Below are 18494 nucleotides of genomic sequence, written 5' to 3'. Positions count from 1 at the left end.
CTATTGGTTCAGCTCTCAAGAGGTCAGATTTGGAGCCTTCAAGTCATGGGACAAGTGGCCATGTGCTGCTTCTGAGGAACAGTCCAATGATGAAGATTTACATTTTTTTTTACGTTTAAGTAAAAAATTTTTTACATTAACTTGGCTTGTGTTTTGGACGGGATTCAGTATAGGTTGAGGTATCTTGCAGCTGAGTTCAGTGGCCTGACCAAGAAAAATTCATGCAACCTTAGGAAACCCAGGAGCTACTCTAACTAGAAAACCCAACGCACCTGACAGTGTCAGGGGCACAACCATATTGGCGAGACTCACAAGATTCCCATCACTACTCACCAGATGTGGGGTTCCAAAGAAGCCCACTTCACAAACATCTTACACTGGAGTTTTTAAGTTGATTATGGCCACTGAAATTCTATTAAGAAATATTAACAAAATGCAATTTGGTCCTGTTTGGCACAAATCCAAATTTAAACAGAAATGTAAGATACAGAAATCCTGCGTGTTGTTCACATTTATCTATGAAACCCTGGTTAGAGAGAGAAACTAAGGTTTCTAGAAATGACAGTCATGATAAATAGGATGAAAATATCTATTCCCTACCATCTTCCTATTACCATTCTGACTCCCTATGAGCCAAACATTTACTTTAAAATTACTCTGACTGCATGGGAGCCACTGTGTATGACCTTTACAGACTTCTGCAGTTCAAAAAATGCATGGATATTTTCTTCAGGTGGAATCTTAATCTTTAAAGGTTTTTCTTTTCTTTATTATATATATTAAATAATAATAAAAAAAAATTCTATACTCTGTGATATGTTTCTTCCCTTCCAAAATCTCAAGAAGAATGAATTATTTCTTTTCCTACAGCTCATCAAATGTTTTGAACGAATCAAAGCTATCTTTCTTTAAGCAGTATTTTCTCTTTCATTTTAAATGTTCTAACTATAATTTACTTAATTAAGTATGATAAGGGAAATGGAAATTAAAAAAATAATAATAATCTCAATATCTACTTGTTAAAAATCACAGGGAGAGTATTTTTATTAGGAAATAGAATATCTAGACATCTCTATTGTGTTAAACAGTTACCAGTAGATGGTGTCTTGGTTTCTGGAAAAGAAAACCCTATACAATTGGCACATCAGTTACAGGAGCTCTTATCTCAGAAATTTAAATTATACACCAATTAAAACTATGCATCATTGAGGACTAATTATCTCTTAATTAGGTGTTTTGCTTCCCTAAATCATCAGCTAAACTATTAACAGCGCTTCTGCTTTCTGAGAAGTAACAGTTATATCAACTACGTTAAATATTTACAGTTGAACCCATTTCTAAGGTGATTGAAAACAGAAATGTATCAGGGAAAGTTATGAAGTTAGTGTTTACATTTATTGGAGAGGTCTAGAAGCTGGCACAATATGGCTAGAAAATTCATTCAGTTGTATTTTAAGAAAACAGAATTAGCAGCTTTGTTGTTATTTGTTAGAGAAATAAAGGTATAATAGCCAGGAAACAACTCCTCATTTTAGTAATACACCCAGATATTCTCAGGATTCATGGAAAGCATTTTGGAAAAAGCCATATAGGATTTGGGTACATTACATTTTTGGAGAATGTTACACAGTCTTGTGATTTATTCTCTATGCAACTGGCCTTGCAACTGCAGGGAAATAAATTATAGATATTATAGAGGTACAATTTCCAAAGGCAAGAACCAGTAGGTTTGTGGTATTGTATTTGATTAACCCAGGAGAAAAAAAAATGATAATCATAATTACCATAATAGTGCCCATTTGGTTAGTAATTTTTGTCTACTTTGTTTAATGCAATAATTACACTTTTAAGATATACCTGTAATAATGCAACTATAAAACAGAAATTTTAGTAATGGTTTCTAATGTGTTTAAAAACAAAATGAAGTTTAGTTTTAGAATCTAGTATTGAAAGGAAATTCCAAGAGACATAACTATCTCCACACTGCTGCCCCACTGATTACAATTTCAATATAATTTTGAATTTCTTCTGTTAATGGAGTCAGGTTTTTTAACCCTAAGTTTAGAGTAAATACTCTATTTAATTTGAATTGAGAAAGAATGAAAAACATATTTTCATATATTTTCATCGGATATAAGAAGCAATCCTACATGAGATAAAAATCTGAATTTCCAGACTTTTTTTCTATAAAACAAAGTAAATGTTTCTAGTCTGTCATGCCCAGAAGGGTAATTAGATGGCAGAATACTGAAGTGCAAATGTACCAAATGTACCATACAGCCATATGATTTGCCACTGAAAACTGATTCTTTATATCCACATCCTTGTACCCTGGTTCCGCAACTTTTACTACATGACTAAAACAATAATAGCTCCTAATAGAGGAATCCATAATTATTTGTTCTCTTCTCTGTTTTATTAGTCTGATAAGCAGATATTCTAGGGAAATATTTTTGGGGGAGACACCAATAGTAAAACTTTAAAAAAAAAAAAAATCTTTGAAATGGCTTTAAGTAGGGGTCCTAAATGAGAGTTTCCACTGACATTGACAGCATCCTATAAATACTCTTTCTGAATTATTGTCAATCCCAAATTTTATTTGCCTATAAAGCATCAGTATCAGTTGCACTCAAACATGTCAGAAGCTTACATAAACCTGCAAGGATCTAACACAAAAGCAGATTAGCTTTTTTCTCTGCTTTTTCCACTACAAGACTCTCTAGGACTTTATAGACAGACAATATATAAAACCTGACAGAATATTACAAAAATTTACAATAACATTATCTTCCTTCCAAATCTCTTCCAAAGCACTACATACTACTAAACCCTTTGTCACCCAAATAACTTATTTCCTACATTCAGATAAAGAACTTTTATCTAGTCTTGTGGTTCTACACTCTTGTGTCTGGCCCTGCAATTTCACATCACTTCTTTCAGATTGTAGGGTGAATATTATGTGGTCCCTAACCTGAATATATTAATCTCCTTGCCTTTTAACATCCAACTCTCTTGAGAATTTTCATAAAGATGTGTTTATTGTTATAATTAATCCTGATGCTACACAGTGATCGATATCATCATCCTTATGGAAAAATGAAGCTACGTATATATGTTTATATTTTAGACTATACCTCAGTCGTCTAAACTCTTTCTTGTCCAAGAATGCCAAAGGATGCCTTCTTGTCCTATTCTCTAAAAGAATTTCATACTCTTTGCTGAGCCCTATCTAAATGGTCATCTGGAGGATTTCCTAGGTGTTTGTTCTCGATATACTACTTTAAAACTTCATTTTAAGAAGAATCTTATATTTACTGTAATAAAACATTAAAGTCATTTTGAAAGCTAATGCATCCACTTCATCATGAATACCTGTTTAGTGTTTCAACAATTATACTGTCTTCACACATAGCTATAAGCAGCTATTCAGCAACCTCCATGAAAATCATTAATGAACTTAGAAATTGAATTGTTAACCATAAATCACAGAGATGCACATTTTGGTATGCAGTCACTAATGGGAGGATGTAATGTACAATCACAGCCAAATGTAGACACATACACATTTTCCAAACAAAGATTACAGAATCATGAGCTCTGAAAAATTTGGTAAGAACTGAAAATACAAAAAGCTCTCATATTAATTTGCTGATTTTGTAATGAGGGTTGTGCTACTGTTGTAAATTCTGATGGCAGTTCTTGACAAGTTTTACTTATTGGAGGTTTTACAACAGTATACGTCACTCATGAATGCTAAAATATTCAAAGTGAACTCCAAAACAAAGAAAATTGAAATAAAACATACACAGTAAATTTTATTACAAGGGTAGATAGGCTTCTTGATTTACATTAAACCCCTTCTTCAGTTGCTACAGATAGGCTATTAAAGGGTGAAAGAAAATCAATTCTGAAACAGAAGCCAGTAAACTTAAAAAAATAATGGTTTCCTCTTAAAAAAAAAGAAAATCCCTTGTAAATTTATATATGAAGTAGTTTTGATGATTTGTTGTGCGACATACAAATAAATGTAAATCTTCACCATAATTCATTATTATATTCTTGCATAATACAAGATGACAAAGATATTTTCTCAGAAACAACAGTGCAGAAAAATAGAACCTAATGATGTTCTACTAAACCTTGCAGTAGGCTTGTTTAATTAAAATACTTCTTTAAAACACATTTGGGCATTCTCAACATACATCATGTCTAACTTCATTGTAAAAAATAATTATTCTATGCTACGGAAACATGTAAGGGGTAAAGTACTCCATGATCAAAAAGGAAGAACAAGCTATATTTTCCTCTATATGCAAACCTAAACCTGACTTTTCGAGGCAGTTCTTTGCTGTTGATGTTGAACCTAGTAATTTAAGCTCACCCCCTCTCACCCCTCCCCAAATAAAAACTATGGCACTTGTGAATCTTTCATTTACACATTAAAGAGGAAAGGAAATAATAACTAAAAAGACTTATCATTATCTTCTGCTTTTTATAGAGTTGTGTTTTTTTTTTTTTTTTTTTTTTTTTTTCTTGAGTCTTAGTAACAGCGTGAATTATTCTTAGCCACAGTTGAGCTACTCAAGTTAATAACTGACAGCTGACACACTCTGATGGTACAGGTAGGAAGGATATTAAGCAGCTGTAATAGCAATGGCATTCCCTGCACCAAGGCAACAGAAGCTGCTTTAAAACTGGCTGGCAGAAAACATTGCTGCTCAGGCACAAGGTGAGATCAGTTATAAAAAAAAGTATAGGTGCATGAAAGCAGCTGATCCAGAAGCAGGAATGCTGTCTTTTGGGACCATGTATGTCAAGCAGACAGCCAGGACAGCACTTTAAGGGTATTTGCTTGTTCTGCACACACACTTGATACTTTTCCAAATATGGGAACTACTGATGAAAAAGAGGAAAAACATGTTACCAGCTGCTTGCCATAAAATTAGTTTCCTGAGACTGAAGAACGCACTGTTATTATTAATATTAGCGCAGCTGTCAGAAGCCCAAGCTTTGCCCAAGCTTTATGATTACTGACTATTTCAGGGACCCGTGATCATTATTAGGGGTGGTGGCTATGACTAAGTTACCGCTTTTAAATAAATGCTACAGCCTTTAAATTCCATTACCATTGGAGTTTGAATTACATCTACTCTCAAAATAATACATATATATATATATATGTATTATTATATTTATACAAATAAGCAGAAGCAAATGATGTGTGTTTTTTTGTTGTTGTTGGTTGGTTGTTTTTTGTTTTGTTTTTTCCCGCATATACTCTGTTCGCAAATCTAGCCAATTTAAGATGACTGCATTTTTCTGATGGGGTCCTACTTAACAGAGAAACAAACCATTGGCACACCATAAGGGTCAGGACTGTAAAAGATGCGTTACAGAACTCAGACTGTCAAACACAGGGAGGATGAATCTGGATGAAAAATTATGTCCCGTTATTTGGACACTTGAACTGTCTTATAACAAAGATATTTTTTACAGACATCTTCTGAAAGATGCATAAGCTACTGTTGTCCACGAAAGCCTATAACAGTTATTCTTACATGTCATCCATATTTTCCAATCCACTTCTGCAATACAGGAAATGGAGATATGTGGCATACTCTTCCAATAGTTCAACAGGAAAATATCCAAAATTTGTGTGCCAGTATAGAACGACTACTGAATTCTGAGAAAAAAATGGTGGCTGTCCATGTTGCACCTGATAAAAGTGCTATTTGTGGAAACAGCTCTTAGCCAAAGATGTCCTATATCACCAGTTTTCTAATGATCGTTTATGCAGCTTTGACATATCTCTGCTTCTCCTTTGATGTCAAGGACAAAAAGATCTTATAGCTAAATAAAATGCTTTTAGCATCAGGAAATTTAAATGCATTTTCCTGAGTGTTGCAGAGAAACAATGTTACTCAGAAAGCACCCAGCTGTGTCCCTCTAGCCATTATGGATGGAAGAGAGGGACACTGAGTAATGGGGACATAGAGCAGAATTTTACAAAGTAAATATATTTTTTTTTAAAGAGAACAGAACTTCATACATAGTTTCTATGTAGTTTCTATGGCTGGTAAGTAATTCACTACTACCTAGTGCTGAAGAGGTGCTGGAGTGTTCCTACCTAGTGCTGAAGATTCTGAGGTCACTAGGCTCATCAGTGACAAAACCAAAATGGGTCACTGGGTAGTTGCTGATTGAAAATTATCTCACACCAACACATCTTCAGGAAGTTGCTGCATGGATACAACCTCCACATATCCTTTTTTTCAGAGTCAGAAAATCACATTTTGAAAGAGGATATTTTATGTTAGGATCACCAGGGAGGGATTTATTAAAGTTTAGAAAAAGAATCAAAAATTGCTGAATAGGTAACACATAATAAAAGTACCTGAGGAAGCAACTGTAAGACACTGATCCAAATAAATAACTGCATGCTGGGACACAGTTTTGTTTCTTGTACATGTAAAAACAATGAAGAGAACTGAACGCAAAGATGGAGATAGTATAGGTGACTTGGACAGGAAAACAGTTCCTTCTGCTATAGAAAATGCAATGGTAAGAGCAGTAATTTTAGCACCCAAAGCCAAACCTTCCCAGTGAAAGACATAAATAATCTTAACTCCAGTGCCAACATAGTAGGCATAAAAGAAGAGTGGTGAAATTCATATGAACACAACTTGGAATATCAATTACAAGGGAAGTTAAGGTCATGATATCTGCTTCCTTAAGAACTCATTCTTTATATAATCTATTTTTTACAAATCCTAAGGAATAAAGTAGATACAGGGGACTGGTACTCAGATTGTATACGAATCATGCTAGATGTGCTGAAGAGAGTTTTTAGCCCTCTGCTAAAGTACTGTGTTATCTTACTTATTCATATGAACAAAATACCTCTCATGAAAGCTGCAATGATTTCTTTAACTCTAACAGGATTAAATGAAACCTTTAGTGGTGAATTGATATAAATTATCACTATGCTTTTAACCAACATGTTATGACCAATGCAGCATGACTGCAGTCATTGAAAGAACTGCAACACAAACAGTTCAGAGTTTAGACCATTTGTGAATGGGCCAGCATCCCATGATATCCAAAGCCCTGCACTGGAACGCAGGGCTAGCTGTCTAATCACCACAGAAACATAAAGGTGGCTAATTCAAGAACATGAATTTTCAAATGGTCTAGAAGTCCTTCAGAGACCATCTAGAAGAGTTCCTCATTCCTAACCAAACTCTAATTCATCATCAGTATCTTGAACCTCTCAAAGAGCCCTGTCACAGTAACGTCATTTATGTAAGGATTATCATCCTCTAAATGGCTGTTCTCTGACATGACAGTAGACTGACTGCAACCACCTTTGAGAACATGAAATGCGCTTACAGATGTAAAAGGTCATAGGTATGAGAACTGTGAGGTGATGTAGTACTAGTCTTAGAAATTACAGACTCTGGATAGGAACAACCCATTACTTCCTTCTCTTAATCTTAAATCCTAGGAAGACCAATAGATTTTTAAAAAATCTACTGGTTTATGATTCGCTACTAGAGAATCATAAACTTTACATAGAAAACTAAATTTGTGTTCTCTGAAAAGTTCCCTACTCCATTTATCATTTGAAAACCTTATCTGTTGACAGTGTACCAAAAATAATAAATTAATGGGGATAACATGAACTTCACTTATTTCCTTGTAGAAGAACAAATCACAGTATGAAAATGTTGAAGGATAAATAACAATCCTGTCAATTTAGGAAGGCAAATAGAGAGGATAATATCACAGTCCTGAAACTTTGTTTCTGTAGCTGAAGCTTAGCATTCTTTTTCCTCAGCATAAAATTCAAGTGAATTCATTTCTAAGTGGAGTACGAGGTTTTTCTCTTTTCTCTTTATCAATCATTAAAACACATTGTTATTAGCGTGTTACGCTGCAAATAGCAACAGCACAGGAAGGAGCTGCAATCTGCCAACATCTGACAAAGATTTGCACATCTTAAGAATACATCACCTTAATAACGGTAGTCTTGTAATGATGATAAAGGTATCTTCCAATCTTATAGATGAAAGGAGTGTGTAAAGCATTTGCAGTTTAAATTGTTTCATGAGTCTGTTTAGGAAGGCTATTTGGCATTCAAACTTGTTTTGTCCTTAGAAAGTGGAATTGGTGGATGGGAAAGATACCCCTAACCTCAGGGGTTTTATGCATAAATGTTAACTTGTACATATATAAGTGTGAATAAGTTCTGCAAATTTATCTTTGGACACCGTGTAACATATTCACAGATATCTTTCACGTCTGATTATGAGAAGCCTAGCTATAGCCAAAACTTGGTCATCCAACATTAAAAGCACCTGATTGATACAGGGGACACAGTATTTACAAATACAGCTATAGTAATGGTAATTAAATGGTAATTAAAAATATTTCTGGAACTTCTAGCAAAAAATAATACATCACTGTATCATTTTTTTTTTAGTCTGCCACACATTCCAGAAAATATTAAAAAAATTGATTCCAATGAAGTCAAAGAAGAATATAAATTCCAGCCAACTACACCTAACATTAACTCCGAAGTATGTAATAATGCACTGCAATGCAGACATTAAACCTTTTAAGGTAGTACGAGGCTAATAAAGGTAATGATTAGTGAAAGATTACAAATATCTAGGTATGTATATACGTAGATAATTGTACGTCATCACATCACATGATGACATACAAGTTTCTGTGTACAAACATATTTTATTTTTTTTTATGTACACATTTAAAGGCATAAGATATCACAAATTTACATGTATGTTCAATAATGTTAACTTCAGACTTAAAACTGACAGCCTAAAGTCTATCTCATTTGAGAAAAGAAGAAGAAAGCCTCTCAACCTCCAAAAGTACAAACATCATAATGTAACTCCTCTACAAAGAAAATACTATGTAATATTATGCAAATAATACTGTTTGTACAATTGCTTTACAAGTGAAATTTAACTTCAATGCAGAGCTAAGATGTCTACATCTCCATAAGCACAAAACAACTGTACTAACCTGTATTTTGATTGGCCATGAAAAATTACTGACATAGACATAGAAAGTGATGTTTGGGTTGCTCCGAAAGTTAAATTTTTCACAAGAAAAGCTGTCTCTGTATTCCTTAATATTAGCCTTAGAAACAACAGGAATCTCTTCTCCAGATATTGTTCCAGCTAAAAAAAAAAACAATAACAATAACATATGATGTCCTGATACAGGACATCAGAACAGGTATCTCTTCACATACATACAGAGAATTTACGAAAACTCTTACTCTGGTTTCAAAAAATCATGAACGAAACATAAAATTAATAGAAGTTACATGAACTTTAGAATAAAGTTGTTATGATCAGCCAAACAGCTAATATAGTTTATTCCAGTAATTTATATTCCATTTCAATAAAAACTCACAGGTTCCTGTTGACTAAATTAAAATAAAGGAATAAATAGAATTTGCAAACTGTGGTATGTTAAAATACAGAATACAATACAGAAATAAAATACAGAAATATATCTAAGAAGAAATTTATGAGTTGATGCAAGACTCTGAACCTTCAGGTTTTTATTTTTTACTTTATTACAATTTCATTGAAGCATCATGCTTCTCCTTGGATGTATTTTCAGAAAGTCAATAGAACCAATTCAGAGAAACTATCTAAATAAAGCTTTTCTTCCTTGCTATTAAAACAAAAAGGAGTAATGGGGCTGAAAGTTGGAGAAAAATAGATAAGCAGCTCCTTTTATCAGCACACACAGACGAACTTTATTGTTTGATATCAATGTTAAGGTTAATAATTAAATTTTTAGCTTGAACACTGAAACAAAGAAATTAAAATCTCAGTCTCTACAGTAGTTAAGGAAGCAATTTATCTTAATTAAAATCACAGCATTTCATAACACTGTCATTTAAAAAAATTAAATAGACTACAAGCTTTTTCTACCAAAGTCATTTTAATTGAATAGGAGAGAAAGTTAACATATTAATGAAGCTTTGTTCAAATTGCAAATTATCATCTGAGCTTTAAATAATATAATTAATAATGGCATAATGATAATGGCAAAAGAATACATTTTGTAAAGTTTTATTATCAAAATCAGCAACAAAGAGACAATTGGGTTAAAACAGCTTAAGGGATCATGAAATCATATGGGAAAAAGTCATCATACCAAAATTCACCCTTACCTGTAGAGCCAATAGACCATGTAATATTGAGGTTGAAGTTGTTTGATGCATTAATTGATATATCCAAATTTTTATTTGACTGGATACAAAAAAACAAGATAATTGAAGTTAACAAAATGTATCAGAATGTATTTGAATATATTGAATGTATTTGATCCAGTGCACAGAACCAAATATAGGCTTACAATCATCTACCATTTTTCAGCTAAAACAGACACTCTAATATACAGTCTTCCAAGACAACGGCAATTGTCTCTTTTGCTTTGATAAGAATAGGTCACAAGTAAGAATATAACTTCACCAGTTATCTTTTCAGATTGCAAACCACATAGTGAAATAATTGTCTTTGCAAAACTAAATGAAAAAATGCATGGTATAAAATACATTTAAATTACAATTCATAAACGATCTTTTTCATCTACTAATAAACATTCCTTAACTAAAGGGTATGTTTCTATAATTCATCTCAAGAAGATATTAGAACTCGTCATTCATGGGACTAATAATAAAATAAACCAGCTGATAAACTTTTACAGTTGATCTGTGCTCATTGATCTAGCATTTAGAAATTTTTCTCACCAAATGCACAGGAATATTTTCAGTTTCCAAAAAGATTTGAAATATTTCTAATACTTATAGACACTTTACAGACTTTTCATTATGATAAAATATAATGGAAATCTCAGTCATGACTCTTCAAAGCTTGCCTAAAATTAATCATATTTTCTTACCTGCTCTGGATTTGCTATAAAGTTTATGGCAGTGTGATGGCGATCATCCTCTTGTAATAAGCTGAAGGTAAACTGGTAATCAATCAAAAGGCTGTCTGTGGACAAAACAGAATGCAGAAATAAAACAGATTCAAGTGTACATACATTAATAAAATGTTATGCAAGCACTTAGAAATTCACTGTTCACTTTTATTTTAAAAAGCACAGGGTAATCTAAAAGTCAGAAGTATTCATATGACATTTGTACTACAAATTTTTCTTTCAAACTATTAAAGAAACAGAGGCAAGTAACTGCCATTCTGTTTCTATCTGTTCCATTTCTGTCACTCAACATCAATGGTACTCCTCAACGACCACCTTAAGTACAAAAGGGAGAAAGGACCCAAGCCATGCTTAACCCTTCCTGAAATGAGAATAAAATGATTGCAAACAGTTGGAAGACAGAGATTTTGAGCCATCCCATGTTATTCCTGAAGATGGACGAATTAAATTAAGTCTTAGCTGGGTCATAGAAACAACTCTAGAAACAACTGTAAAGGAAATTTCTGGAGATGGGGGCTGCATTTGTCAGGCTGAAGCAGGTTTCCAGCACCTCTGTAATACAAGAAAAAGAACCCATCAACAGGGATTACTGTTGCTGAAATTCATAGAGGGGTCATGGAGAATCACAGAATACATTGTTCAGGGCAATCAGACAGTCAAGAATCACCAGAGCTCTCAGAGAGTTATTATATAAATATATTATATTTATTATATAAATTGTGTTGCAGTTTAATAATCCTTGTACAACAGGAAGTAGAGGTGGATAGGGTGGATCTTGAATGCTCTGTTACAGGGCCAAATATTTTCAGATCTAACAGAATTCTTTGACCAATATGGCCTTACAAAGATCAAAAGATTCCAGTTTTTCCTCTGTTATGGGAAATAAGGAGGTGCCTTATAAGTGTAAATTTACATGATTCAGATTGGTATTTTCTATGTGTGAAAATATGATTAGAACAAAATTATCTTTGATACTAGACCCTAGTGAATAATTCCAATGCCCTATTTTAATCCCTGTCTTGATAAGATTGTACTAGCCACCAACACCACTCTAGCAGAGCACTACAATAATAAAAAAGTGATCATAAAACCAAATCAGTAAATACAAAGAGTGACAGATTAAGTCAAAAGCGGAAAAAAGCAGTGTCAGCCTTTTGTTGGACTCAATAGTGTGCTTACTGCTGACAATCACCTTTTCTGCTGCAACACATCATCTGAAAACATACACTCTTGTATCCCATGGGAAGTCTGACACAGAAGGAGAAAAAAGCTTACTGATCAATGAAGTGTGAATGTAGCCCAATGTATTGCCCTAATAATTGAAGAAAATGTTAACTATTTTTTTCAGAGTATTTTTCAGAAAATAAGAGAAGTAAATGAAAGGAATTACAGTCACCACATTTCAATTAATCAAATAAAAATAAATTGATTTTATCATCAAACAGATGCCTTAGACAATGAGTTTTGATTAGGTATTTCAAAGCTTATGAAGGTGAAAGATGACTATATATTATTTTTTAAATAATCATTTATTGATAGTGCTCTACACTTCTATGATATGTAAATAGAATTAAGAAAGCTTCAGTGACTTTATTAGTAACAATGTGACATATCTATGTAGTAAGATGTAGTAAGATTATTATTATACCTATTACACAGTAACAGGACAACAAAAGATAGGAAGTAGAGACTGATCCCTATTAAAGGGATTAATAAATCCTTTCATAATTACGACTTGTAAGGCCAAAGGCCTGCAATAATTTGTAAATATGTTAAAATGTGATTTGGTTAGCCTGGAATCCATGAAATACAAATTACTGCTTTAGTACAGATCTTTGCAAATTGTTGTAAATATATTGTGGACTAGCACCACAGCATGCACTTCCACAGATATTCTGGCTACTACAAAGACTACATACAAGTAGGCCTTCAGGACATGGCATGGTATGGTATGGTTGATTTCTCACAATATAGAGCAAATTTTTAAATGCCATGGTTTTCCTCTAAGCCTAGATTGTGCCCTCTCAGAGATCCAGAATGTCAGCCAAAAACCAGCAGTGATATATGTTTAAGACATCATAAGACAAAAACAAGATTAGAAACATGACTCCTGTCACCCAACCATAAAAAAGAAGCACTTGAGTTTAAAAACTTAAGTCATTTAATCTTAAAAAAAAAAAAAAAAGTTTTTTTTTCCTGTTTTTAAACAATTTTTTTCCTGTTTTTAAAAAAATTAGTTAACTAAAAGCAACAACAACAAAACACACCCCTCTGTTTTACATGCTAAAAGTCAATGAGTTATGAACATATCTTCCAATGATAAAAGATGCTAAACTAGAGAGATTGCCATAACTTTACCACCTGTAATCACCCCACCACCACCACCATTTACTTTTAGTCACAAAACAATTGAAATTATAAATCATGAAAAGCAGAGTTGGTTATGCATAGCATCTTTTACACTCAACATGTCCCAAAAAATTTTATGGAGCTATCAATTAGCAACCACTCCATTACTAGTAAGTAGCAGAGACAGTTATATATCCCATGCAGTAGCCATTATCTCCATTACACTACACAGACAACACTTGCGATTCTCAAAAAGACTTCTGAGAGTAGATACACAGACCTTCAAAGGTGCCACAGCACCTTTCACTTATGGCAAGCCAGCCTTATAAAGTGGGAAGAGATTTCCACTATTCAGAAAGCACATTTCTGAGTACTAATGAACACAAATTATGAAGTTTTTATTTCACAGAGACCTGCAGTAGAGGGCAACAAATCATCAAACCTATCTTGAACACAAAGTGGATGCTTGCAAAGTAGAACTATGTATCTCTTCACAGATGATTCAAATTCAAGGAAGATACCTGGAATGTACAAGACTTGAACATGACAAAGAGCACTGCCTATTGCAGTTACATGACTCAACAGTGCAAATTAAAGAGATGATACTACGAAAAGACTCCTCTACATCTTTCTGAGGACTGCAAAAGTATGCTAAAGAAGTTTCTTTTTCCTCACAGCTTGGAAAAAGGTTTATTTTCATAGTAAGGATTCTTCTGGTTAGTGAAAACTTTGAGCAAGATTTGTCTGGATCTATTCCTTCAATCGAACATCCCACGTACCTGTATGGCTCTAAAGCTAGATTTTATTAGAGTAGAAATTGGAAGAACTAATTTAAGAGGAAATTCAAAGTGAGAGTAGAAATTAAAAGGGACTGTAAAGAAGTCATTCCTCTACCTATTGCATCTGCATCTTATTCTAATTCCTCCCTCTCCTCTAGGTTTCACCTTCTCCAGACAACAGGCAGAACAAACAACTTTCCTTTGCACTGTCAAGCTCCATCCTGAACATAAACCCCAATAAATAATCTATGTTAATGCAGTGTAAAAGCACATAAACAAACTAAGCAGTTACTCAGTACATCACACCATGTTTCCCAATTCATAGTGCCATTCAGTCTAGACAGCTTATCTTGTAAATATATACAAAATTTAAAGTGAAATGTAATTGTATAAGTATGACTTGTTCTGAATAGTTAAATGTACAAATAGCTAAATGGATAATAGCTGTTTATAGCACACTTAAATAGCTATGTAAAGTACATTCAGTACATATTGTTGACATATAGTTCCACGTATTTAATGTCAGAAATTTAGAGAAGCCTTAGATTGTACTCCATATATTTTTCTTTCTCCTGTAAACTTTGATCAAGCGGACCATAAGTATTTTTACCCTTTAAATAAACATGAGACTTTTCATAAGTGTTTCTGTTTATAAAGACACACTCACATATAACAGATTGATTCAATCAGGAAATAAATCTTTCACAGCTATACAGAAATTAAGAAATTTCACTGCATTTACATTGTAGCACAGGATGAAAACAAAAGCAGAATACAAATAGTAAACACAATCACCTGCTATATTAGCAACACCTGATAAAAACAATATTATAATTTTCAGCTGTCTGATCTATACAAACAACAAAGTTCCAAGTCTTTTCAAAATCTGATGAGCACTGAAAATAAAATAAACAAATGCAACCAACATTTCTGTAAGAGATAGAATTCAAAATATTATCAATGACCATTAAGTTTCAGAACTTAAACATTTAAGTTAATAGAATGATTTCAGTTAATTATAGAAGAAAATGCTTGACTCTCCAGAAGTACAATTGATACACTGTTTTGTTTTGATTGTGGTTTCATTTTTCCATAAGAAAAAATGAAGTTACATTTATTAGTTTTTCTTAGGATTTCTTCATTTTCACATTTTTTTCCATATGGATTTACACTTAATGATTTAAACAGAAATAATTTTTTAAAAATCTAGACGATGAATCCCACCTCTGTTCAAGACACATTTCTTCAATCTAGATTTAATTCTCAGCATGTTTTTAATTCACAAAGTGTTAATTAGCTATAATGATTTTCTAAAGAGAGCAAGTAGTTAACTATGTTGACCACTGCATAGATTCTCCTCAGAACTATGGAAAAATGTTAATGACATTACAGAATAACTGTTGCATTCTTTTATTTTTAAAAAGGGAACAAAAAGAATTTACCTGAACCACATCAGCTTTCTAACAGTAACCTGTTTTTTCTACACAGCTCCAGTCTTTTGGAAATACTATACAGTAGACCGTTTCATTTTAGTTTTAGATTGTTTCAGTACAATGTTAATATCCAACCTTTTTTTTTTTTTTTTTTTTTTTGCCATCATCCTTCATCATTACATTTTCCCACTTAATATTTTTGAAATAAAAATAAATAATTGTTGTTGCCTTTTTTTTTTTTAATGTATGTTCAGAATTTCCCCACACCAATGGGTGAGAGAAAGTCACTGAGACATTACCACATAACAAAAGTAATCCCACCACTTCGAGCTGTAAAATGACTGTAAAATGCCTGGCATGTTTGGTCTGCAGTCCAGACCTTCACCTCAAATCTGATACAAGTTACAGGCGACTCAAGTGCCAGGCAGAAAGAATTTAAACAGCCACATACTAGGGTATAACCAATAACTCCCCTGAACTTCAATGTCTAAATATTCAGGAAATATTCCTGATGAAAATGTTCTTGAGGACCTAGAAATCTCCTACACAAATGCATCAAGCCCACATCCCACCACCACATGCTGTAGTTTCATGCTGTAGGTTGAATCTACAAGCTTGAGTCAAAGGTTCTCAAGCAGCCAGCCCTGTACTCAGCTATGAAGCTCAGCTACTGCAGAGTTCAGCCACCACGTTGCTGCAGCACAGCCTCCTCTTCAAAGATCTCAACATGTTGCATGCTCCCTTCTTGTTGGTAGTATTAAAACCAGCTCTTCCCATTTTTCCTAGCAGGTTGTGTGCCACTGTCATCTTAGTGTAGTCAAAGGAGGAGCAGCAGCAGGACTCAAACCTCCAGGGAAAAAGATTCAGTGTGCACGCACATGGAAAGAGGTAAGAGTAAGTCAAATGATGCAGGCACTCAGCAGGCAGAGGGGAGTCCTACAGTCTAATTTCTGTTCCCAAGCCCACTCCTTCATTTTGTATTAAAAAATCCATGAATAGATGAAGATTAAATAGATGAAATAGAAAAAGAATGTTGGGAGCTAAGACCACAATACAATCCTGACATCAACAGTCAAATATAACAAGGTCTTACAGTTATTGAGCCTTTTCTTACCTCTATTTTGAATTTTTCAAAACAATTTACCAATTTCATGGTCAAAAGATGTTACTAAAATCAATTCAAAATGTCACTAATGAGCACATGTGAGAACACAACAATAATTAGGCAAAGAAAGTCATTCCATTAAATGAGAAAATAACATTTCAAAGCAACAGTTTAATACTAATATTGCTGTTAATTTTCAAGACAATGTTCTCTTTCTGACAGCCGTAACATTCAGCATAGCTAATATGGCTTAATATGGGAGTTTTATGCTCACATTCAACAGGGAATAGACCTATTCTGATACTCAAGCTTTTGTATTAAAAGAAAACTGTGTTTTCTAAAATGCCAGATTGTTTCCAAAAGAACAAAGGCTGGACAGAAACATTTAGAGATTTTAGTGAAGTTTTACTTCACTATTTCTGAGTGCCACTAAAACACTTTAAGAATATATAATTATGATATTCTTTAAGAAAATGGATATGTGTAATGTAACTTAGTGATAAAGTTATGTACAAAAAGGTATGTTAAAGAGGAATATCAAGACTGTAAAATGAACCACTACAATCAAGGTTGCCTGTAAATTATTTTTGGGTGAGCGCTCACTTAATGGGCAGCTATTCAGCACTTTGTTCTATGCTCAGTACTCAGTGCTAGACCCATGCCTCATTTACTACACAAACCCTCTTCTAAAGACCGAATTAATTTCTAATGTGGCTTTCTATAGTATTCATCACTATCATTTTCAAAGTTCTTCAGAAAAGTTAATGAATTTGTTATAACATTACTGTGAGATGAGCAGCCACTATTAGTCCCATTTTATAGGGCAGGAAATGAAACAAAAGAGACCAAGGACAAAAACATCTATTAATTGTGAGTTGCCAATCCAAAACACTTAGAGTTTAATTTTTCATATTTCAAATTATATAATACTACATATGATCATTCTTATTTTGCAGCTCCTTCCATCATTCACTGTGATTCTCTCAAGTTTTGCAACATAACAGGAAAGGAACATACACATTCATCTACATGATCACTGATTTCTACCTCACAAACAGTTCCACTCTGTGTATTGTGGAGGGAAAGAGTATATAGCTATGATATTAAAAAATGTATAATACTGCCTTACTAAAAAAAAAAACAAATCAAAAACAATCATGCCAATTCTTCTGCTTTACTGGCATCCAGTGCCTATGAATCATATTTCAGTAAGGGAATTTTATTAAGTAACTTTAAGAATCAGGGTGGAATAAATTCTAGAAATTTGCTTTTCTTTTGAGTTGAGGACCCTTTCCCGAGGTCCTTCCAGTAAAGCATCCCCGTTCACTTCTGCCAGCAGGGAGGAAAAAATGAACCTGAGCTCCCAGCAAGGGAGCAAAATATATACAACTCAGCACATTCATGGGTCTTTTAACTTTCTATCTTCAGTATTTTGACCCCAAAAATTGAAGTTTTGCATAAGTTCTAAGTCAAAAGTCCTGCAGTACATAACATACAGCCATAGAGTATGCTACCAGACCCACAAATAACAAAGCCTAGTTCCTTCCAATGCAACTGTCTGATTCATTCAATTGTCCTTATCTGTCATCCACTGCCTCATTTTCATTGTTACATTAAAATGTTGAAGTTCAACATTGCTTCTCCATTGTGACAAAAAGTCATGTTCTATAAATGCTGAGGATCATTTGATCTTCACCTAATCAATGACTTAAGTGATTTTCCATACTTCTTCTTGATAATTTATAATCACAATTAAAGTGTGCTGAAAAGCATGGTATGGGACACCAAAAGCTGCCAGAGTGACCTTAGTTCAGAGGGAATCCCTATAGACAACTTGAA

The 18494-nt window shown here is 33.5% G+C and overlaps 1 protein-coding gene across 17 annotated transcripts in view; it reads right to left on the bottom strand.

Annotated features, from left to right (window-relative positions):
* The window catches only part of ATRNL1 (attractin like 1), a 493325-nt gene that overhangs the window by 276281 nt on the left and 198550 nt on the right, over nt 1–18494 (bottom strand). For all 17 annotated transcript variants that reach the window (XM_072039818.1, XM_072039817.1, XM_072039820.1 and 14 more), the window contains 3 exons: nt 10948–11042; nt 10217–10295; nt 9049–9206 (listed from right to left, as the gene is read on the bottom strand). In XM_072039818.1, coding sequence (XP_071895919.1) covers nt 9049–9206; nt 10217–10295; nt 10948–11042 — 332 coding nt within the window. The remainder of the gene's footprint in view (nt 1–9048; nt 9207–10216; nt 10296–10947; nt 11043–18494) is intronic.

The sequence above is a fragment of the Anas platyrhynchos genome, chromosome 6 (genome assembly GCF_047663525.1).
Source record: "Anas platyrhynchos isolate ZD024472 breed Pekin duck chromosome 6, IASCAAS_PekinDuck_T2T, whole genome shotgun sequence".
Lineage (NCBI taxonomy): Eukaryota > Metazoa > Chordata > Aves > Anseriformes > Anatidae > Anas > Anas platyrhynchos.
The sequence above is the reverse complement of the archived record's forward strand: the minus strand, read 5'-3'. Positions and strand labels throughout refer to the sequence as shown.